The 24,036-nt window shown below is 37.6% G+C and overlaps 2 protein-coding genes and 1 long non-coding RNA gene across 12 annotated transcripts in view; 1 reads left to right on the top strand and 2 right to left on the bottom strand.

Annotated features, from left to right (window-relative positions):
- Positions 1 to 24,036, bottom strand: part of si:ch73-110p20.1 — a 592,105-nt gene that overhangs the window by 156,965 nt on the left and 411,104 nt on the right.
- The window catches only part of LOC137489462 (uncharacterized), a 243,196-nt gene that overhangs the window by 21,950 nt on the left and 197,210 nt on the right, over positions 1 to 24,036 (top strand). For 3 of the 10 annotated variants that reach the window (XM_073948495.1, XM_068220311.2, XM_073948494.1), the window contains exon 3: positions 6,054 to 10,890. The exons of 1 other annotated variant lie outside the window; for it this stretch is intronic. In XM_073948495.1, coding sequence (XP_073804596.1) covers positions 6,054 to 7,372 — 1,319 coding nt within the window. In that variant the 3' untranslated portion in view covers positions 7,373 to 10,890. Of the gene's footprint in view, positions 1 to 6,053; positions 10,891 to 12,560; positions 13,564 to 14,192; positions 14,234 to 15,077; positions 15,606 to 19,935; positions 20,022 to 24,036 lie in introns of those variants that run through there. 6 more of the 10 variants (XM_073948498.1, XM_073948497.1, XM_073948501.1 and 3 more) reach the window with 4 other exon arrangements.
- The window catches only part of LOC137489621 (uncharacterized), a 115,936-nt gene that overhangs the window by 61,913 nt on the left and 29,987 nt on the right, over positions 1 to 24,036 (bottom strand). The window lies entirely within an intron of this gene.

Here is a 24,036-nt window from a genome sequence, read left to right as displayed (position 1 = left end):
TTCTGACAAATTGTTTCAACCAAAATTGGGGATGTTACTCTAAGAGATTAGTAGAACTGGCAGGTTTATATACGTTTACATGTAGGTGTTTATTCTGCAGTTAGTTTTCAGGAAATATTGTTTACAGACTAGTCTGCTTCAACGTTAGACTGGACGTAAAAGCGGTGAAAACACTAGCATAATGACATTATCATCATGGACTCATTCAGTAGCGAACTTGAGCTTATGTGACTCACACTTTTTGTTGGAAAAAGCTCTTTATGTCCACCTCTTCATGCTACCTCCATCCTAACTTGTGCGTGTCACACACCTCACACATCGGGAAATTCCCCCCGCGCAGTTGTTTTGCCGCTGTTTGTATCTGAAACTATGATCTGAAAGCAGCCACTCACATGACAGCAGGGAAAGGCACAGCCAATCACAATGTACACATGTGTTTGGGGGCGGTGCGACTGGAGGAGAGAACGTGATTTAACCCTTTCGGCATGTCTAGGTTAAGACTGACAGCGCAATGTTTTTAAGTGAATAAAATTATTGGTGGGGACATTTTGGTAGTTTGTGGATATTGGTGGGGACATGTCCCCACCGTCCACCCTAAATCTACGCCCCTGATTGGTATATTGAGAACCACTGCTGAAGGAGATAAAATATATCCACACAGCATCAAAGGCCTGCACCTTCTCACAACAGCATCTCAGTTACAACTTCAACTCCACTATTACAGCAAAACCAAGTCATCCTCCTACCCATGAGTTCATACCACAACAGCTAATTGTACCAAGCACCATTGGAGCTTGGTCTGGAAAAGCCATAATTGACACTGGAGCCAGCTATACCCTACTTCACCAACATTTGAGGTCAGCACTTGCTTCCCTTGATGTTCTTCATCAATGGCCTCATGGTCTCCTCTACTTTGCTAATGGTGAGACCGCCATACCTTTAGGATGGGCAAAAACAAATGTCATTCTATACAATATGTTTTTTCCTATTCTATTTGCTATCCTCCCTTCCACAGTCCTCACTTATTCAGTGATCCTAGGATTGGATTATATATTTACCAGTGGGCTACAGATCAATGTGGCTGGTGGAAATTAAACCTTCACATCAACCTGAAACCAAGTGTATCCTTTTCAGCCTGGGCAGGCCAGCATTCCAGAAAAAACATACCTGCACCAGAAGAAAAAAAGTGCACAGAAAAAACTCAAGCCAAGCTCTTTCGTTGTTCACCTCAATTCCCCCATCACAAAGTCTATTCCAGTTACCAGATAATAGGGATGACAAGACACTAATAAAAAGCATTAGTTGATCAATCTCACCTGCATCTGGAAGTAAAGTGCCAGTTACATCATCTACTTCTGCAGAATCCACAAGTATGTACCTCCCAGCTTGGAAGAACAACTGTACTACAGCACTGCTTGTATACTGACTACCCTGTGCTGATCAGACAACGTCCATACCGTTTAACACCAGAGAAGCAAGTCAAAGAAATGCTAATGAATGGCCTCACAGAACCTACACACTTAGCGTGGGCCTCACGCATTAGCCGCGTTTCCACTATCGCGCCTAAAGCGAGCGAGCCAAGGCCAGTGACGTTTCCAGTGTCACTTCCGGGGCTTAATCGGGCCAAAGCGGGGCTTTCTTGGGGGCAGCGGCCAGCATTTTTCGGTCCGCCAAATACCTTGGGCCAAGGAGGGCCAGCTGGGGCTTCGGGGCGGAGTGAAAGGAGAGGCGAGCAGTTTTCTGATCGCACATGAGTACATGCACCAAACAAATAAAGAAATAAGGGAAAGAAAACATCTGGCCTTATAGTCTGGGGTCTTTTTGCGTATGATCACCCTTATGTTTCCCTTTCAAATGTAAGGCTGCTGCATAAAATAATAAAGTAGTTTTATTTTATAGTGACATTTTTTGCTGCGTCCTCCTTTGTTTCAATAACGCATAATAATCTTTACACCATATTAAAGACACAGCAAACAGTAAAGGTTTTCGAAAGTATTTGTCAAGTTTAAAATGTTTGTTTGTGCGCGTTTAGATGCCTGTATGTGTGTGTGAGACCGGGCAAGAGCGCTCCTTTACAGCTCTGTTATGCCGCGAGTGGCTTTTTTCTTTATTTATTTTGGAGATAATACACAATATAAATACAACAGAAAGACATAAAACTTAACAAATTACGTAAAGTATTTAGATGCGATGATATTAATCAAATAGCGCAAACAGAGCATTATTTGGGTGAGTGAAAGCAGAATCTAGCCTATACCTTTTTTTCAGTCACTCAGTCCTGCGCAGCGCTTGCTGCTTTAAGCGCATCGGGGGAAAGTCCAAACACAAAATGTGTTCTATATCCTCAAACAACTTTTTATGTTTTTTATATGACGTGGTTAAATTTATAAATGAAACTTTAAATGAAGCTTTAGTGAATAGCTGCTGAACGCAACAAATATGGCTATATTTTAATAGGCTACTCGCTCTTGTGCTGTAAAACACTTAACACGACGTCTATCAAAACGAGGATGTTATAAAATACATGCCATATCGAGTTATAAAGGAGAATTTCTGTGGCTTTATATTATGGATGTGTGCGCTCTCTGTGTTGGTTCCCTCTGTTAGTAGCAAGAGCACTCGATGCACAATGCCAACAGTCGGTCGGCGAGTAAACAAATGTAATGAATGGAAATACACAGGTCTGTACGTATAGACATTTCATGTACTGCTGTACAGTAACGTGTCATTTGTTTGTTTCGGTTTTCTTCATTTTAATGGTTTCGTTTTGTGATGATTCTATGGTGTGCTTTATCTGCCTGTCCTGATTCCCGCTGAAGTGGGCGGGTTGTGTGACGTTTGATTCGCGGACTTACTGTGGGCGGTGTTTGCGTGACGCGCTGTGAGCTACTAGCCCGACAGTGGAAACGCGACATGATTTCGGCCTCATTTCTAAACCTCCCGGGCTATTTGCCCGGCCCGATTAAAGCCCTGGCTCGCACTGGCCGATAGTGGAAATGCGGCTAATGTCCTTGTCCCCAAAAAAGATAGCAGTATGAGGTTCTGTGTGGACTATCGTAAAGTGAACTCTATCACAGAAAGAGATGGAATCCCTCTCTGGTGCTGTCATCTTCTCCACGATTGATCTCAACAGTGGGTACTGGCAGGTAACTATGAAGCCTGGAAGTAAATCCAAGACTGCGTTCATTGCTCTTGGGCCTATACCACTTTAAAGTTATGCTCTTTGGACTTTAAAATGACCCAGCAACATTCCAGCAATTAATGGAGTCTGTCCTAGGAGAGTTGCGGGGAAAAATGGGTTTTTTGTATATTGATGACATCATCATATACTCGCCCTCAGTCACCCAACACTTTAAAGATCTTCAAAGTGTCATCACCTGGTTACCTGGTTAAGCTGGTCTGATCATTAACCTGAAGAAAAGTAAATTCTGCCAACATAAATTATCATTTCTGGGACATGTGGTGAACACTCAGGCCATTCCTGCTGATTCCATAAAAGTAGAAGCGATAAAATCCTACCCGGTTTAAAAAAACATCAAAGACGTTAAAAGATTCCTTGGATTGGCAGGGTGGTACCATATGTTCGTGCCAAACTTTCCTCAAATTGCAGAGCCTATGAAGTTATTGAAGAAAAAAGGGCAAATTTTTCAATGGACACCTCAATTTCAAAAAGCATTGAAGAAATTAAAGACTTGTCTCACATCGCCTCCCATCCTTTGACATCCTGATCTCCGACTCCACTTTGTGGTTTCCACCGATGCCAGTGATTCAGGAGTAGGTGCAGTGTTGACACAACACAAGGCGCAAGGACAGGAGGAATTTATTGTCTATGGAAGTCGAACACTGACCAAACTGGAGGTTAATTACTCAGCTACAGGGAAGGAATGTTTAGCCATACTATAGGCCAGGGGATTTCAAACTGTGGGGCGCCAGCGCCTGTAAAAGGGGGAGCGAGAAACTGAGGTGTGCACTCGAGTAAATATGATGTTTTTTTATGTTCACAAGAGTCAATCTGATTAGTCCTGCAGCTAACTAACAAGCACGAGGCACCTTTTGTAGTTAATGCGATCGCGTAAAACATGTACAAAAAATGGACATCTGGCTTTTCAAAATGAATGACGGTGAAGATAACACTGGTAAATCGTCTGACAAAAAAGATGACGAGTGCCCTTCTGAAGCAATAAAGCAAAGAGATGACCAACCCTCCGCATCAACGGGGGTCTCCACACCGAGTGGATTAACGTTCACTGCAAAAACCAAAGGCCTGTGTGCATCAAAGCAACGGAAGTATGATAAACAGTACATACAATACGATTAATAACGAACCATGTCCACAATGTGTTGTGTGTTCAGAGGTCCTTGCAAATGACTGTTTAAAACCTGTGAGACTGGTGCGTCACTTTCAGATGAAACATCCAATGTCAAAAGATAAGCCAGTCAACTTTTTTCGATGTAAAGAATTAGCATTAAGAGGACAAAAACAAACGATGACCAGTCAACACAAGGAGGTTAGATGGCTCTCCACAGGCAAAATCCTGCAGCGTATTTTTTCATTGCATGACGAACTGAGGATTTTTCTAATTGATTGTGGATCTTCCTTTAGGAGTCGTTTTACTGACACTAAGTGGCTCACAGATTGTACATACCTGTCTGACATATTTGATTGGCTTAATTCGCTTAATTTGTCCCTTCAAGGCCTGTGTTCAAACCTACTAACAATGTCTGATGAAATTGTGGGCTTTGTGAAGAAACTGGAGCGATGGAGAGGGCAGGTGGATGCAAGAAAATCTAGAAATGTTCCTGACCTTGGATGAATTTAACAAAGAAAATGTGTTTAACCGGGATACTACTAAAACGGAAATCACTCTCCATCTGCCATCTCTGTCTGCACATTTCAATAGGTATTTTTCTGAGCAGCATAATTGGAACCAAGTTTACAAAGCGCTGGATGCCCTTCTGCACCTTTCAAGTGACCGTACTTTGAAGACACTGTTCGACTTAACCACACTCAGAATTCTGGCTGGCAGTGGATACAGAATATGCTGAACTTTCGGAACTTGAAATTGATGTACTCTTGCCTTTTGCTTCAACTTGGCTCTGTGAAGCAGCATTTTCTGTGTGTACGTACATCAAAAACAGACTCATGTATCACACTGAATCAGGTAATGTACATGCACTTTAAACGCAGCAAATAATATGGGAGTGATGTTTGCACATGCTTTATAATTTTGGCTCGCTGGACAAAAAGGGAGGGGGCGCGAGTGAAATTGGCCAAACTTGGGGGGGCGTGTGTCCTAAAAGTTTGAAAACCCCTGCTAGAGGCTATCGAAAAGTGTAGACATTTCCTGGAGCCAAAACTCTTCATTATTGTCACTGATCATTCCACTCTTCAGTGGGTCATGAACTCCACGAAGACCACCTCACGTTTAATCCGCTGGCCCCTTCGTCTTCAAAAATTTGACTTTGTGGTTGAGTACAGAAAGGGAACACTGAATGAAGCACCAGGTGCTTTTATCTTGCATTCATCCCTTACCTGGTTGTCGTGTATTCAGCTATAAAAGAACTAGTATTTCCCATCACCATTGCAGAAATCTGGGAAGAGCAACACAAAGAACCAGATATAATCAAGATATTGCAGAACCTAGTAGATAAAGATTCTACTATGCATGAGCAGTTTGGGTTATTTTATGACAAGTTATATTATTGTTTCCTGTTGAAAGATAAATTCAAACACTACAGAAATATATATATATATATATATATATATATATATATATATATATATATATATATATATATATATATATATATATATATATATACATGCCACCCTTATCCCAAATCTCCTCCAACACTACCACACACATCCATTAAGTGGACACTTGGGTATTTACTAAACTTGCCAAAGAATACATCTCATTGCTTTCTGCCCTGCAATGTGGACATCTGTAAAAACGTACGTGAAAAGGTGTGTGATGTCTTTTCACTTTTCAGCTTTTGATGAGAGTTTCTAAGACTTAATAAAAAACTAATGTTTTATTTCTTTCTTTCAGACCGCATTAAAGAGAATGAGGGGAGTAAAGAGGAGAAACATCATGTCAAAACTGAGGAAAAAAATATTTTTTTGAAAAGGAGAAACAAGAATCGTTTCACCTGTACTCAGTGTGGAAAGAGTTTGGCAAACAAAAGCAAACTTAAGATTCACATGATGATCCACACTGGAGAGAAACCATTCACATGCACTCAGTGTGGGAAGAGTTTCAACCGCTCATCACACCTTAATCAACACATGATGATCCACACTGGAGAGAAACCATTCACATGCACTCAGTGTGGGAAGAGTTTTAACCGCTCATCACACCTTAATCAACACATGATGATCCACACTGGAGAGAAACCATTCACATGCACTCAGTGTGGGAAGAGTTTTGACTGCTCATCACACCTTAATCGACACATGAGGATCCACACTGGAGAGAAACCATTTGCATGCACTCAGTGTGGGAAGAGTTTTAACTGCTCATCACACCTTAATCAACACATGATGATCCACACTGGAGAGAAACCATTCACATGCACTCAGTGTAGGAAGAGTTTTTACTGCTCATTCTCCCTTAATCGACACATGAGGATCCACACTGGAGAGAAACCATTTGCATGCACTCAGTGTGGGAAGAGTTTTAACTGCTCATCACACCTTAATCAACACATGATGATCCACACTGGAGAGAAACCATTTACTTGCACTCAGTGTGGGAAGAGTTTCAGCCAATCATCATCTCTTAATCAACACGTGAGGATCCACACTGGAGAAAAACCATTCACATGCACTCAGTGTGGGAAGAGTTTTTACCGCTCATTCTTCCTTAATCAACACATGAGGATCCACACTGGAGAGAAACCATTCGCATGCACTCAGTGTGGGAAGAGTTTCAGCCTATCAACATCCCTTAATTACCACATGAGGATCCACACTGAAGAGAGACCATTCACATGCACTCAGTGTGGGAAGAGTTTTATCCGGTCATCATACCTTAATCTACACATGAGGATCCACACTGGAGAGAAACCATTCACATGCAGTCAGTGTGGCAGAAGTTTCATCCAATCATCACACCTTAATCAACACATGAGGATCCACACTGGAGAGAAACCATTCGCATGCACTCAGTGTGGGAAGAGTTTCAGCCTATCATCATCCCTTAATTACCACATGAGGATCCACACTGATGATAGACCATTCACATGCACTCGGTGTGGGAAGAGTTTTACCCGCTCATCACACCTTAATCAACACATGAAGAAAAACCATTCAAATGCACTCAGTGTAGGAAGCGTTTTTACTGCTCATTCTCCCTTAGTAGACACATGAGGATCCTGTGGTCACACTGGACTTTTCTCGCCATAGACTTCCATTCAGACGCACGTGAATGCATCAGACCGGAAATGCAAGTTCGTGCCTCAAGTTTCGCAGTTCATTGCCTTGCAGAGTTCAAGCTTGGTGAATTCTGACCTGCAAAATTGCATAACTTGACTGTGTGAGACCTATCGAAGATCAAAACATGACCTCTCTGGACTAGGGCTGTAACGATACACCAAACCCACGATTCGGTTCGTATCACGATTTTTGACCCACGATTCGGTTCGTATCACGATTTTTTTTTTTTTTTTTTCGTGTGGGGTGGGCAAAAAAAGATTTTTAAAACTATTTTTTATTAAATAACATTTGAAAAATCTTTATAAACTAAACATCAAAGAACAATATTAACTATGCAAATTATTATCAATATAAATAGCCATATATAAAATAAATAAATAGCCAAAGCTATATCACTTCTGTTTTCTTTGTAACAAAATACTGTTGAAAAACCAAACAGAACTAAACTCCATTGTGTAGATGGTTCAAGCATGTTGAAAATTCTTTTTCAATCAAGTTCTCTTACATAGAAAAAGTAAATTAAATAGCTACTAGGGATGCTCATTTTGTTAATTTTGCTAACCGACAACATTAATCGGTTATTACCGGTTAACTGGTCAGATTACTGTTAATTTTATATTAAACAAATTGACGTGTCTATTTTTTGTCTGACACATTAAATATTGCATTTTAAAATACTGATTTATTTTTATATGTTAGAATATTAATAGCGGAACAGAACAACAGAGCATTTCCACGCACCTGCAGTGTTTAGCACAGAAGAGCAGAATAATCTAAATAAAATAAATAGGACTGCCCTAAATTATTTTCACTTAAATAATTAATTTATATTACAAAACGACAATACTGACTGATTCTTTTTAATAACCGGCATAGGCTTTTTTTTCCAATCATATGTTTTTTTCTTCCGTCAAATAAAAATCGCAGACTTCCTCAAATTGCCCGCTTTACGGAAAATATGCATTTATTTAAAGCTCCGCTGTTATTATTATAATCACAAAACCTTTTACATTTTAATAGAAATCATTATTTTAAAGATTATGTCCTGATATAGCCTATGCTTTCCTCTCTCTCCCTCGCGGTTCAAGTGCGCGCGCTGCATGATGAAAAGACAGCAACAATGCGCTCATATGTTGACTTTTTGTAAACAGTTTTGTTGTTTAAATATGATATTGCATTAATCTGCGTACATGCTTTAAAAGCTGAAAATAAAAAGTAAAGCCTATTTGTTGCGTTTATTATGCAGATCCAGGTCAACATCAGTGCTGGTTAAGCATCAACAGGTCTGTATCAAACAGCAATATTCTTCTTCCATTTTGCTTCTTTGGCAAATGCGTCTGTAGGCACGGGATACACGTTATGGTCCCGCAAATTAAGTATGCCTTGCAGTTAAACAAGGGGCGAAAACGAGGCGCACCTCACTGCCTTTGTTGACAAGGAAAAAAGAAGAGGCGCGGTCCTCTTATGAAACGACTGAATCAGCTGGGTATCGATTGTGCAAAAGTGTTGCTGTCTGTGTTGTTACAATAGTAATATTTAATACTATTGTGATATTCAAGATTTGTACATTCATACAGCTCTGGATAACTTAAAACAGCGATTAGACCTTCAGAGCGGCGTTAATGCGTCCTGAAGTAAAGCGAAACTGCTTAAAACTCCAGCAAGATAGAGTGATTGTATGCAGAGCCATATACCTTTATCTCTAAATAAAGTATAACTATAGAAACTGTGTTCATCTTAACTGAAAGCTTCGTCGTGTTTTCTGACCTCACACATCGCGCACCTGTCAGTCAGCACTCTCAAAGGTTCAAACAGAAATCGCACAGCACGGATACAGAAAAGTTTGCGCAGTTACCTGACATCTGGTGAACGCCCATCCCTCTCTGCGCAGCCACATTAACAGTGTGAGCAAATCATCGTATATGCGCTGAAAATCCAGCCGCTTTGACAGCATTGGCAATGTTTCTGGCGTTGTCGGTTGTCAAGCGGGGTTAAGTTGGTTTTGTTTTTGATATTCCTGACACATTCAGACAGTCCCTTACTAAGAGCTCCGTGCGAGCTCTTCCGGCTAAATATTGCGAGGGCTTAAACGGAGCAGTGCTTGTAATGTCGAACGAAAAAAAGTGTTAATTAGCTCAACTTTTGCTGGCACGCGTGACGTTATTGGCAAGGTATCACGGGGTGTGTCGCGATTCTCCCTTATCACACCGTGACACAGGATCGTAGATCTGAGTGTCACGATTTCGATTTTATATCGTGTATCGTTACAGCCCTACTCTGGACAGTTAGTAAAATATAGACCAATCGCTCGCTTTTTAAATGTCTGATCATCTTGTTTAATCCGGCTCCTTTTCACAGCGCTGTACAACAGAATTTTGCATGCTCAAATTCTAGTGTGACCGCAGCTTCGATGTGGGATGAGTTTCGGCAGCTCCTCAGACCTTTATTAAACACATGAAGACCCACACTGGAGGGAAACCATTCACATCTACTCAGTGTGGGAAGAGTTTTAACCAATCACCAAACCTTAATGAACACATGAAGATCCACACTGGTGTGAAAGAGTATATGTGCTTTGAGTGTGAGAAGACTTTTATTACAGCTCCAAAAACTGCACCAGACGATTCACACTGGAGAGATCGTACAAGTGTTCAAACTGTGACAAGAGGTTCAATCAGTTAATGCATCTCAAAACACAAAAGAGGATTCACACTGGAGAGAAACCGTACAGATCTGATCAGTGTCTACAGAGTTTTGCTCATTTGGCCCAGCTTAAGAAACACATGGACAAAAAGTTGCACACATGACATGAATGCAGCAAAACATTTTTCTCATGTGCACAGGATGTTTCATGTCTGAATAATGTTTGAATAAGCTATAAATAACAGTATAATACAGTATAATAGGTATACTGTTTTCCAACACTCCTACACTGCAGTAGATGGGGATTGTAATTGTAAATGTGTCGCGCTCCTTGCATTTATGTAAACACATTGATGGCGGCTGAGAGAAGAACAGTTTCATAAACATTTGGCAAACAGCACCTCTGTAGCTTGAAATCTCGTCTACTCCACTCTCCAGTGTATTCATGTAGCTAGTGTTGTTTTGGATGATGTTCTCTGTTTGACTCCCTGAATGAGAAATCCAGATTGGAGTATGTGGTAAATCGTGATTGGATGCCTGCATTGCTCATCAATGGCTATATAAAAGTTGTTGTGCTAGCTACCTCAGGACCTGTGGCTACTCAGGAGTCCTCATGTCAAGACCTGCCATCTCATTGACTCTTTCACATTATGGTTTTGTTTTGCATTACTTATATCATGTAGTTAAAATGTTGTTGTGATTATATCCTAAGTTCTTTATTTTCATTAGTATCCCTAGACATGTTTTGGTTGCTTTGATTGATTGTTCTATGAGTTACATTTTATAATAAATCATTTGCATTCAGGTTATTTTGTTGGCTCATCTCTCTTTTATGCTGCGACTCAAACAAGCAGGTCATAACACTTTGTAAAATGTGTCCGGTTGTATCCGAGATCTTGTCCTTTCAGTTATGACCATAGGTGTGAGTAAGTACTTAGATTACCTTTCGTCTCAGCTCCTTCACCACAACAGACAATTACATCAACTGCATTACTGCTGCCGCTGCACAGATCCGTCTTTTAATCTCATATTCCATTCCTCATGGCTCATGACAGATACTTAAACTCCATTTGGGGTAAGGACTCTCCGCCAAACTGGAGGTGGCCACTGTTTTTCAGTCAAGCATTATGGTTTCTGACTTAGGCCCCGTTTACACTAATGCGTTTTAGTTTGAAAACGCACAAGTTTTGCTATGGTTACGCCAACCGTCCACACTACGCCGGAGTTCTCTAACGCCGAAAACGGAGCGTTTCGAAAACGCTGGAGAGGCCGTTTTCATTCTGAAACGCTGCTGCTCCGTCTCATTGTGGATGATGGAAAACGGAGACATCTGAAAACGTAGGCGGGGCTGCAGACGTTCGCCTCTCTGATTGGGGCTTTTCCTGAATATTATGTAGCCTAACACGCACAGTTCAGTCCTGCATTCTCTCCGTGTAAGTTCAGACTTCGCAAGTTTGATCAAGGCTGCAGTCTCTTCTTCTCAGTTTGATATGGAAAAGCAGACTATATCTAGGACACGGGTAAATCTTCAAAGGGAACAGTGTACTTTATAACTTCATTCACATCATTATAAAAGTATAACATACAATAAGTTTATACATTATCGGAAATAAAGGCAAGCGATCAGTCAATATACAGAATGTAGGCTACGTGGTTACATTAATCATTAACTTATCTTTGCGCTTAGCCAAAACACGTTACCTGAGAACAAGTAATAGATTCCAATGACCAAAGTCAGGGAATATGTCGTTAGATAAAGACAACAAGACGAATGAAATATCCCGTTTAATAAATGTAGTGAGATTAGATCCAGCGGGAGATGCTTGATGAGAAGTCTGACTAGCACAGCTCTCATCTGGGTAGATGGGCTGCAGCGCTTGCCAGAGAGTGAGTGTGTGGTCACGTGATGTGCGTTTTCAGCGTTTTGGTGTGGACGGAGAGCTGTTCAGAAACGCTGGGTAAAACGCGAGTGTGGACGTGGATCGTTTTCATTCTAAAACGCCGTTTTAAAACTAAAACGCACTAGTGTAAACGGGGCCTGGGAAGCTTCTACAAAAACAACACACGACTCTTACATTACTTTATAACCAGGCTTGGGAAAAAATAAATTGAAATGTGTTTCAAATCAAAATACCTCAACATAAGTGTATCAGCATTAACTACAAAATGCAGCAGCCAAAACTAAAAAATAAGCTTCCATCAATAGTCCTATAAAACAACAGCAACAAATCAAATGAAGATGGCTAAAGTCAACTTATTTTCCTAATACATCATTATTTCTCTGTAAGACTGGTTTGTAAAGCTGCTGAACTTTCCATCCCCCACTGTATGTGTCTTGAGTCTTCACTGCTCCCCACTGCTCATTTGCATCTTTATACCAGCATTAATGGGGGTCAATTGAGTCTTATCCAATCACATTCCAGATCCAGTAGCTCAGCAGGGTTGTTTCTATATATTCTGGGTTCCTAACAGAAACGTCATTGGCTTATTTTGCTAAGTAAAGAGAACAACTTTGTATGACAAACTATGATTGTTGATTCCTACATTGGGATTATTACCAACAACAACCTACAAAGAAAAGTATGAAGGTATTTTTGGTGCAAAACTCCCAAGCAGCTGTAAAAGTGTCATTTGTAGTTGTAAAAAATAGCCACACATGTGTATCAGTAAATTTGTACTCGCAGAGCAAATTTGCAAATGCGTATCAGTAAATTTGTACTCGCAGAGCAAATTTGCAAATGTGTAGGTATTTTTTGTCTCCAACAAACACAACGCAACATTTACACCTGCACAAATTCTTCAGTACAGGTGCACAAATCCCATCGGACGAATCACAAATGCAGAAACTCATCCGCTCATGTTCTTTGCTACTATTGTTGCAGTGAATATGGTGCAAAACACATTCACACACCTGCATCCAGAAATGTGAAGTCACAGACAAAACTTGCACATCTGTAGATTAGAATGTGTATCCGCACAAAGAGAGCTGAACGTGTGTAGAATGTTTGATTATTTTTTTTCTAAGCACGAACACAAATATGTTCCTGCAACTGCTCAAATCTGCCGCTACGAGTCTCAAGCGCTGTTTTTCACTTGCAAATCTACATTTCGCTCTCTCGCTCTTCTGCACCAAAAATCACTGTGACATTTGGTGCAAAAGTTACTTGTGTATCTGCCAACCAAAACGTGGGCTCTCAGAGAAATTCAGCCAATAGGGGATGGGGCGTGACGTCACCGCTCTAGCGCTGCGGAGGCTGAACGTCGAAACCGAAACCCCCTTTGCGAGATTCGCTGCATCTATACCTGATTTGCGTTCAAAATGCCTGCTTCATTATTTCATAGTAGGAGCAAACATGCCTTAAGAAAATAAGTAGGTTTGAAACTTTAGTAACCATAAAAAGTACGCCAGGTGGATGCCTTTCTACTCCAGGAAGCCGCAGCCTACGGCCTGAAGGAGGAAGAGGACGCGGTCAGTTTGAAATGTGAGTATTAAACCAAAGATAATTCGTTGTGTTAAACTCGTATTTGTTGAGCAACTGTACAGTGCACTGTAGAATTGCTGAGGGTGTAAAGAGGCTTTAAATTATAGTCTATTTTATTTCGCTGTAAATGTTGACTGTGTAATGTTACGGTCTCCAATCAGCACATATAAAGTAACGTTTCAAAGGTAAAAAAGATAATTATCAAATGTCTGACAGAAAAATGTGAAGTATTGCAGATCACAAGACTAAACAGACATCTGAGTGAGTGATGTATTTGTGCTGATGTAGAATCTGCTGTCAATTGACTGTTGCCAATACTGTTTAAATTAGATACATGTATTCTTACTAAAAGAGAATAAAGGGTCATTTGTTTAATCTGTGCATCAGTATATAGTTGATCACTTGAGTAAGGTTTGTGTTACATCAGCAACTACACCAACATGTTATTTGAGCATGTGAATCAGAGGTGATTTATTCTAGTCTTTATGTTACAGGGAGGCTTTTATTGAGTACAGTACAGAAACTACAAAAACATATTTTACATTTGCTATTTATTATTAGTTATTGTATTTTCAAACAGTGTTTACATTAGCTTTCTGATTACTGGTGTGTGTGTGCTTTTTCTGCAGAGCTGAATCGATGACATCCTGAAAGCAGCAATACAATTAAGGTACGTTTTCATTGCTTCATTTTTTAAAACCACTTATAGTTGTACAGTTTGATGTTAGTTTAAATATAACTATGTTAGTGATCAGTATTCATACCTAGGATAACAATTCTTGTTTTACGAAAGGTAACTTGGCTTGCTTGCCCTAATGTCATGTTTGCTATTTAGTCTTATCACATAATATGATTAAACTATTTAATTCATAAGCTATATTTATTTTAGAAAAATGGCAGACCAGGGTGCATCCAATGCATTGAGGTGAAGTTGCTTTTATAGTTGCACATTCTGACTTTCTTCTTAAAAATTTAATTTCAGAAAAAGATTTTCAAATTCTATATAGGGAAATCATATTAGCAGCCAATGACTATCAAAATACAGCACTGTCCACAGTCAAATAAATATTAGTTCTAATGTTGTTTTGAAGTCATTCAGACCAAATATTTAAAGTACCATGGTAAACAATATAGGGACCATTAAAATGTTTAATTGCAAATATAAACCATCTTTACCTTAATAACTAACGCTACCATGTTTTATGATTCATTTTACACTCCAAAAAATGTATGTTTACTTAACATTTTTACCAAGAATGTATTGCTAGTAATGATAAATGTGGACAATTAACTAAGTAAATCTACTAGTAGTCACTAGACAATGCATCTTATTTTCTTACATTTCTGTTAAACAATGGAAATGCATACAATATTGAAAGTATTATCATTATTTATTGAAAACAAACAGAAACATAATTATATTATTAAAAGAATGAATATGAGTAATCATGACAAATAAATACAAGTCACCAACACATGAAACCAAGCTTTATTCTAACAGTGATGTATTACAGACAGAAGCCCATGTTTTGCTGTATCTCCACACAGCTGGGCCAGTTCTTCAGATGATCAGAGGGACTTCGCCATCATCACATCCCTCATTGCTGCAGTCAGACTGAAACAGGACGGTGATGCATGGCAGTCCATGCCCGAGATACGGATGATGAAGAGACCACAGCAACATCTGGTCCAGATGAGGACACAAGGGCATGTGGACTGATGCAGGGTCTCGTTCAGTTCACTACAGGAGAACAGGAGTGGCTAAACTCAGTCTAGAACTGCTGCTGTCTTGCAGAGTTTAGTTGAAGTTGACTCTAAACTCTGCAGGACACCAGCTGTCCAGAACTGAGTTTGGGCACCCCTGCATTACAGCATTTCCAAGATGCTGCTGCATGTGGACTTCTTTACCCTCACCACACACACCAATCTGCAGATATTTCAGATCAAACAAAACATAAAAAACATTCAAAAAACAATGTCATTTTACTGTACAATGTGTCATTTGATTTCTGTAGTGCTAGTAATAAAATTATCCTACCTCTTATTTTGGATTCTTTTTTCCTCAAATGTGTTAGTTCCCTTGTCTACAGGTCCAGCTCTATCACAACAGATCTGCAGAAAAAGCACACACACAACATTAATCAGAAAGCTGATGTAATCACTGTTTGAAAATACAATAACTAATAATAATAATAAATAGCAAATGTAAAATATGTTTTTTTATTTTCTGTACTGTACTCAATAAAAGCCTCCCTGTAACATAGAGACTAGAATAAATCACCTCTGTCATCAGGCCCGGCTCCAGCTTGGAACTTTAGGGTGGGCAAATTAAAAAAATAAACAAATTATATATATATATATATATATATATATAATAAAATAATTTATAGTATTCTCTGTCATTCTGATAAAGCAAACTAACTTTTATTTTAAAACTAGTATTTGTACTGCAGATTATATTTATGTCAGTGTTTGCTTGCTTACGTGATGTTTCCAAGTTTTGCAAGAAAACTCCAGAAAAACATGTTGCTCTCCATGAACTATATGGGTGATTCTGTAGTTGCAGGTACATTTAGTGACCAAAGCCATCCTTTTTTCAGCTTTTAAAAAAAATTGTTACATTACATTGTTACATTTTTGATTATTTATTTATAAAATGTGTTCATCATTTTCAAAGATCACATTACCAAAAATCACGATTTCTTGATTTACAAATTAGCCAGTACATATTTCCATCATGCAAAAATAATTTATTTTGCTTTTCTTTAAAGAAAAATTCACCAATATTTTAATTTTAAATGTTTAAACTGTAAACTGTCAATGCTATTATTATCACAATTACAAAAGGAAAACTGAATATTTCATTAATCACATATTTTACAAATAAAAAAATATTTTAAGCCTGATTTCATTAGTATCGTGATCTTTGCAGTTATAGCAAGTAAAAGGTTTTGCTAAAAAGTTGTAAAACTAAATTACTGTCAATTCAGTTTAAATTTAGTAACTACACATTACGATTTTTCTTGCTATGATTTATTATTATTTCTAAACATTACTAAAGTCATCCATGACAGAGTTGACAAACAATATAAAACTTTTTATTCCCTAAAACATTTAATCATTTGTACAGCAAAAGCTGAATTATAAAAATTAAATATGTTTTAACTTTAGTGTTGGAATTTACAACCTTGAGATGATACCTTTAAAGAACTTCAACATTCCATACTATTTTCTATAATTTGTCATTTAAAAAAAAAATCTTAATGTTATTATTATTATTTAATGCACCAGAGCCAATATGGACATTAATATTTTTTTATAACTAACAAACAAATTTTTGAATAGCAGATTTTCTTTGCATATTAGCCTACTTATTAGTGATAGCTAATACAGTATCATTTATAGCCTATCAAAAAAAATCTAATTTATTTCGCATATAACATGTTTTAATAAACACACACATGGCGTTTCATGTGCTTTATCATGGCGCTCTGTGTGCGTCGACCTGCTCCCTGAAACATCTTGAATTATCAAGATTTATTCTATTCATTATTGAATTCTGAATTTTTAATATTGTATTGCACTATTGTTGAGCACAGCAGTGAACAGTAACAGTTTAAGATATCTTGTGTATGATTTTGACGTTTTTCCCTTATCAGTTAAAAAGTCCAATAACAGAGAGATCACATATGATAATTTGAGAGATTTAAAGGGGAAAAAAGAGAACACGTCAATCGATAGCACGTTACACGGCTTTCGTATCTAATAAATCGAGTCAGTGATATTGAAATGAGTTCAGTTACTAACATCTCCAAATTTACAGATGAGGTACACACAGCAGCGCGCGTCAAGAGAAGAGCGCGCATTTAGAGAGAGCAAAGCGAAAGCAAGATTATGTGTGGATATGTGTCTATATAAAATATTGATGTTTTTGACACAAACTGCAACAAAGTGCTTTGCACTGGTGTTTGAATTGTGTATGTTGCACTTTGCACGAACTTTACTACTGAAACTGCCTGTGATCTGTCCGTTTCTGTGCGTCATTAACAGACTAATTAATATTTGCTCTTTCCGTGAGAAAAATGCTATAATGTTTAAGCGGGCCCAATACATCTCCTGATTATCTCACAGTGCTGTTTAACTGTTTGTGTTCTTTAAGACTTTCTATTGTATGAAATACGACTGCATGAACTGATATTAAAGGGAGGTGCATTTGGTAATGCGCGTTCAGACGCGTGATGCGCACAGAAATCTGCGCTCTATGCTGAATTACTTTCTCTTTCATCTTTTGCAGCCTGAATTGATTAAAATTATTAAAACTAATATTTTTTATATTTAAATCTAATATTTAATTTAATATTTAATTAATATTTATCTAATATTTTAATCAAGATTGTAAATGAGTCTGGCTTGCCAAAACGTGTTTTTTTGAAGCTCACGCGGTCACAAATCCTCAAGTGATCAACTATATACTGATGCACAGATTAAACAAATGACCCTTTATTCTCTTTTAGTAAGAATACATGTATCTAATTTAAACAGTATTGGCAACAGTCAATTGACAGCAGATTCTACATCAGCACAAATACATCACTCACTCAGATGTCTGTTTAGTCTTGTGATCTGCAATACTTCACATTTTTCTGTCAGACATTTGATAATAATCTTTTTTACCTTTGAAACGTTACTTTATATGTGCTGATTGGAGACCGTAACATTACACAGTCAACATTTACAGCGAAATAAAATAGACTATAATTTAAAGCCTCTTTACACCCTCAGCAATTCTACAGTGCACTGTACAGTTGCTCAACAAATACGAGTTTAACACAACGAATTATCTTTGGTTTAATACTCACATTTCAAACTGACCGCGTCCTCTTCCTCCTTCAGGCCGTAGGCTGCGGCTTCCTGGAGTAGAAAGGCATCCACCTGGCGTACTTTTTATGGTTACTAAAGTTTCAAACCTACTTATTTTCTTAAGGCATGTTTGCTCCTACTATGAAATAATGAAGCAGGCATTTTGAACGCAAATCAGGTATAGATGCAGCGAATCTCGCAAAGGGGGTTTCGGTTTCGACGTTCAGCCTCCGCAGCGCTAGAGCGGTGACGTCACGCCCCATCCCCTATTGGCTGAATTTCTCTGAGAGCCCACGTTTTGGTTGGCAGATACACAAGTAACTTTTGCACCAAATGTCACAGTGATTTTTGGTGCAGAAGAGCGAGAGAGCGAAATGTAGATTTGCAAGTGAAAAACAGCGCTTGAGACTCGTAGCGGCAGATTTGAGCAGTTGCAGGAACATATTTGTGTTCGTGCTTAGAAAAAAAATAATCAAACATTCTACACACGTTCAGCTCTCTTTGTGCGGATACACATTCTAATCTACAGATGTGCAAGTTTTGTCTGTGACTTCACATTTCTGGATGCAGGTGTGTGAATGTGTTTTGCACCATATTCACTGCAACAATAGTAGCAAAGAACATGAGCGGATGAGTTTCTGCATTTGTGATTCGTCCGATGGGATTTGTGCACCTGTACTGAAGAATTTGTGCAGGTGTAAATGTTGCGTTGTGTTTGTTGGAGACAAAAAATACCTACACATTTGCAAATTTGCTCTGCGAGTACAAATTTACTGATACGCATTTGCAAATTTGCTCTGCGAGTACAAATTTACTGATACACATGTGTGGCTATTTTTTACAACTACAAATGACACTTTTACAGCTGCTTGGGAGTTTTGCACCAAAAATACCTTCATAGAAAAGCCCACTGAGGCCATTTCTCATCCCACTTCTTTATTGAAGACTGAAAAGGTGAGTTGCACATTCTGAATTTACACTCAAATAATATCTGAATGCTAACATTATAAAAAGTAAAATCTAAACATGCGTGGATGCACTGTTCAACGTTGTATTAAAGTTCTTCAGTCATTTTTAAAAGGTTCTTTACAACTTTTTATTTAGTTTTTTGTTTGTTTGTTTATTTGGTTATGAATATTGTTTTTATCCTGACAAATGGACTGTAGCCCAGTTTCAACCCAAGTTAACCTAGTTAAGTTTCAACCTATTACATATATAGGTTGGAACCTGGCAGGCAGTTTTGAAGAATTTGATGTTTCCCCATTCAAACATAGAAAGAGGTGGTAACATCAGTTGAATGCAAGTGAATGAGTTAAAGCTATGGATAAAGAAATGCAATCATTTAAAGAAAATGCAACCTCCTATCAACCTACCTGAAGGTGAAGATCTGGGGGGTAAATGCTTTTTTTTCAATTAACATAAAGATTGATGGTCTTACAAATACAAAACAGAAAGCAGATAAAGTATAAAGTGGAAAATGTATCAATAATTCATGACAAAGAGTAAGTAGGGGGATAAGCTAAACAAAAAAAAAGACTTTTATTTTGGCGTGGTCATATAGCTGCGCCGCTCCCGCACTGGGATTCAACTGGAGAAAGGTTTGTTTTAAAGCTTTTACACCGATGTAAACCGACTTATTAAAATTTCAGGTTGTTCATTTAATGCTAGATGTACCTGCTGTTTACAATATTTTAACCTTTATACAAATAAAGTAGTATTTTACTCACAATAAGGTCTATTGTTTGAATAAGATAGGATAAACTTTATTTGTCCCCGAGAAGAAATTCTTGTCTTGTGCAAAAGAGTGCTACAACGTTGCTGTAAGCAGACAATTAAATAAATAAAACAAAATAATTAACAACATTTGTTAAAGTTTAAATAAAGCAACAGTAAAGTGTATAATAAGTGTTTTAATGAAGGTTTAATTTTTAAAATTGCATAATGTCATTCTATTCTAAATATACATCACTATATATAAGAAATAGAATAATGTTACTAGTTTTAATCAGCTTATTTGTGGCTATTGTTTCTTGCTCGCACTTACCTGATTTATTTTTGTTAATCACTCTCATATAAAGAAACTGTTGAAGCAAGTGTTGAAAAGAAGTTATTTTGTGTCTGTTCATTGTTTTATTTATTTTAACCAGGACATTTTTCTTGCTTTGTTAATTTTTACAGGATAAAGTGTCCAAACGCAGAGAAAAAATATATATTATGAGGAATGACTAGTTAAAACATGTAGTAGTAATGAATAGTTTTTATTTGAAGGGCACCTATTTTACCTCCCTTTCATAATTTAAGATAAGTCTTTTACGTCTGTAAAGTTTCAGCTTAAAACACCCATCAGATTATTTGTTATACATTTTAGAACGTTGAGATTTTTTGCTTTAAACACTTCAACTTAGTGATTAAACACGTTTTTTAAAATTGTCTTAAAATGTATAGAGTAGAGGATTTGATTAACTCCAAATAAGTGTGTCTGTGTATGTCAGAAAGTGGAGGGAGAAATGCCAATAAGTCATGACTGCAACAGTAAGTGGCAAAAAAAGACTTTTATTTTGGCGTGGTGTGTGACGTCATAAGCATGCGCCGCTCCCGCGCCGTGATTTAACTGGAGAAAGGTTTGTTTTAAAGCTTTTACCCTTATATAAAGCGATTGATAAAGTTTTTTTTTTTCATTCAGTGCTAAATTATGTACCTTGTTGACAATATTATTTTAACATTTTATACAACTAAGTACTATTTCACTCACAATAATGAGATCTATTGTTTGAATCAAGATAGGATAAACTTTTTGTCCCTGAGAGGAAATTTGTCTTGCAAAAAAAGTGCTACACGTTATAGAGGTAAAGTTGGTTTTTAATTCACACATTCGTTCATTTAGAAGTCAGAGAGGTTTCCGGGCACTTTGTGTCAAGATGATTGATTGTTATTACCCTCATAAAAATATTCCCCCCTCCCTCCCACCCTCGCGTGTCCCAAATCTGGACACTTGGACACCTGGCCATCTGACCCCTAATTCACCCCGCTCTGAACTAGGGATGTTTTTGATATCAAAATACAAATTGATATCGTAGCGGGGGAAAAGGCGTTGTTATTAGTGACATTGTGACGGTTTTTGCGTGTGTGTATTGGGCAGTTATGTGCTTTAAACATTTAAATGTGTATATGTTTAGAAAGAGGGGAAAAAGGTTGCTTTTATTTCAAGAAAAGGTGTACATTTTCACATGAAAGTTTTTTGACATGTTAAAATCCGACAGTTTGTTTCGTTTTTCTTTCTTTCTTGTTTAGTTCAGTTAAAAAGTGTTAAAACGTATTATTTAAAAACAGAAAAACAAAACGATGTTAGAATTAAACTGTTAGTAGAGTAAATAATGTTAGTAAGAGTATTTGTTAAAGAAACGGAGATGTATCTTACGGAGACTCGGGGAGCGAAATCCGTGTTTATTCCGTGTCTCTCTCTCCCTCCGGAGAGGGAAGCTGTCAAAAAGCGGGTGTGAAAACTCCGTGCGCGCGCGCGCATACATAGACCCTTAACTTACACAGCCAGATTTTAGATAGACTTTAAACAGTTTGAAACAAGTAAAAAAGTTAATTTTTTTTAAAAGTTAAGAAAAAGAATTAAATAAAGAAAATAAATAAATTCTTAAACGTAATGAAAACACATTTTAAGTTTTAAAAATGAGTAGAATAGTTTTAAACAAAACAACAGCTTGTAGCCTAAGTACTGCAAGTGAAATATTTTTTTAAAAAGTAAGTATATGTCAAGAAAACGAAGTAAGTTAGGAAAAAAAGATTAAGTTGATCTTACGGAATATCCGGACTTAGATCCTCACTTGTTGCCTGTTAGAGAAGAAATGATGACAAAACTAGTCTAAGACACCGCCCCCCAAACTCCGCCTCTGTACCACCCTCAAAATCAAAATCTTATCCGAGAGCAGTGAAAAGTGCGACCGCTCTCTCCTGATGTCAAACACATGATGATTAAAACGTGAGAAACAATGAGACACACGTAACCCCGCCTCCAACTCCGCCTTTAACCACACCCCCCAGATTCAGCCAGCCAATCACGAAAAGGCAGAAAGGGGGTTGGTTCTAGGTTAAAACCAATGCTGAAAAATAAAAATACAAAATGTTTTAAAACAATTTAACTAGTTAATAAAACATTTTAAACAAATAAATGTTTTTCACAAATACTTGTTTACTAAGTTTTATGAAAATAATAGGCCTATGTTTGAAAATGATTTGATAACTATGATCATTTGAATTTATGTGATAAAAACAATATACTATGATATTGTTATAAGAGATTAGATTGTTTTGTATGTTTTTTTATTTATTATTTAAATAAATGTGTTATTTTCATTTAACATTGTTATTTGTTTTGATAGAATGAAATATTATTTATTTTGTTACAGTTTAAAAAGTTAATCTCCCTATTTATTCTTAGACGGACATACAGGCAAACGCACACACGCACGCACTTTCTGTTATCAGTCTAATACCAGATTCTCTAAACCTAATTTAAACAGGAATGTTGGGGTTTTTACAACAGGGTGTCCTGCATCTCTAACAAAGATCCATGTGGTAGGGTCAGAAAAAATGTTTGGCATAGAAAGAAAAAAAAAACCTCAGTAATAGTAAATTATCTGTGTTTTTTCCTTTTAAATGTTTATTTTCTGATCTGATACCATATTCTAAATATAATTCCACCATGAGTAAAACATTTTCTCATTAGGAATACATAAATTATATTGTTTTTTAAACATCATTTATTTGTTTGTGTGTTTGTTTTTTGCAAAATAAGTTACTAAGTAAATCTAAGTTTTGATCAAGTTTCTAGCTGTGCAAACAAAGTTACAAGCTAACTTTGTCTAATACAAACTATGTTACCACTTCACTACTAATGTGTATTATAAAAGCAAATGCATAAATCTAAGTTAGTAAACAGTTAAACACAGATATAGTTACATCAATAATTAAACTATTCAATCTCATATAAGTCTAAAACATGAAGACTATGTTTTATAAATGTATTCATTAACTTTGGCAAAGTAGTCATATTTTTTTCATTTTTTAGTTAGTATTATTTAATAAGACTATCAACTGTTTTTAACTTTGAAAACCCCCACATTCCCCAACATTCACACCCCCCTCACAGCACACACACACACACCAAATGCACGCACACACACACACACACACACACACACACACACACACACACACACACACACACACACACACACACACACACACAGATGTGGTTGTAAATGTGTGTGTTCTTGTGTTCAGATGTCTGTTTCCTCACTCTGGATCCAAACACAGCACACACTCAACTCATTCTGTCTGAGGAGAACAGAGAGGTGAAGAGTGTGAGAGAGAATCAGCCGTATCCTGATCATCCAGACAGATTTGATTATCGTCCTCAGGTGTTGTGCAGAGAGAGTGTGTGTGGACGCTGTTACTGGGAGATTGACTGGAGTGGAGATGGTGATGTGGAAATATCAGTGTCATATAAGAGCATCAGGAGGAAGGGAGGAGGTGTTGAGTGTGGGTTTGGAAATAATGCTCAGTCCTGGAGTTTGGTCTGCTCTTCCTCCAGTTTCACAT

This window comes from Danio rerio, chromosome 4 (assembly GCF_049306965.1).
Source record: "Danio rerio strain Tuebingen ecotype United States chromosome 4, GRCz12tu, whole genome shotgun sequence".
In the NCBI taxonomy this organism is placed as follows: Eukaryota; Metazoa; Chordata; class Actinopteri; order Cypriniformes; family Danionidae; genus Danio; species Danio rerio.
The sequence above is the reverse complement of the archived record's forward strand: the minus strand, read 5'-3'. Positions and strand labels throughout refer to the sequence as shown.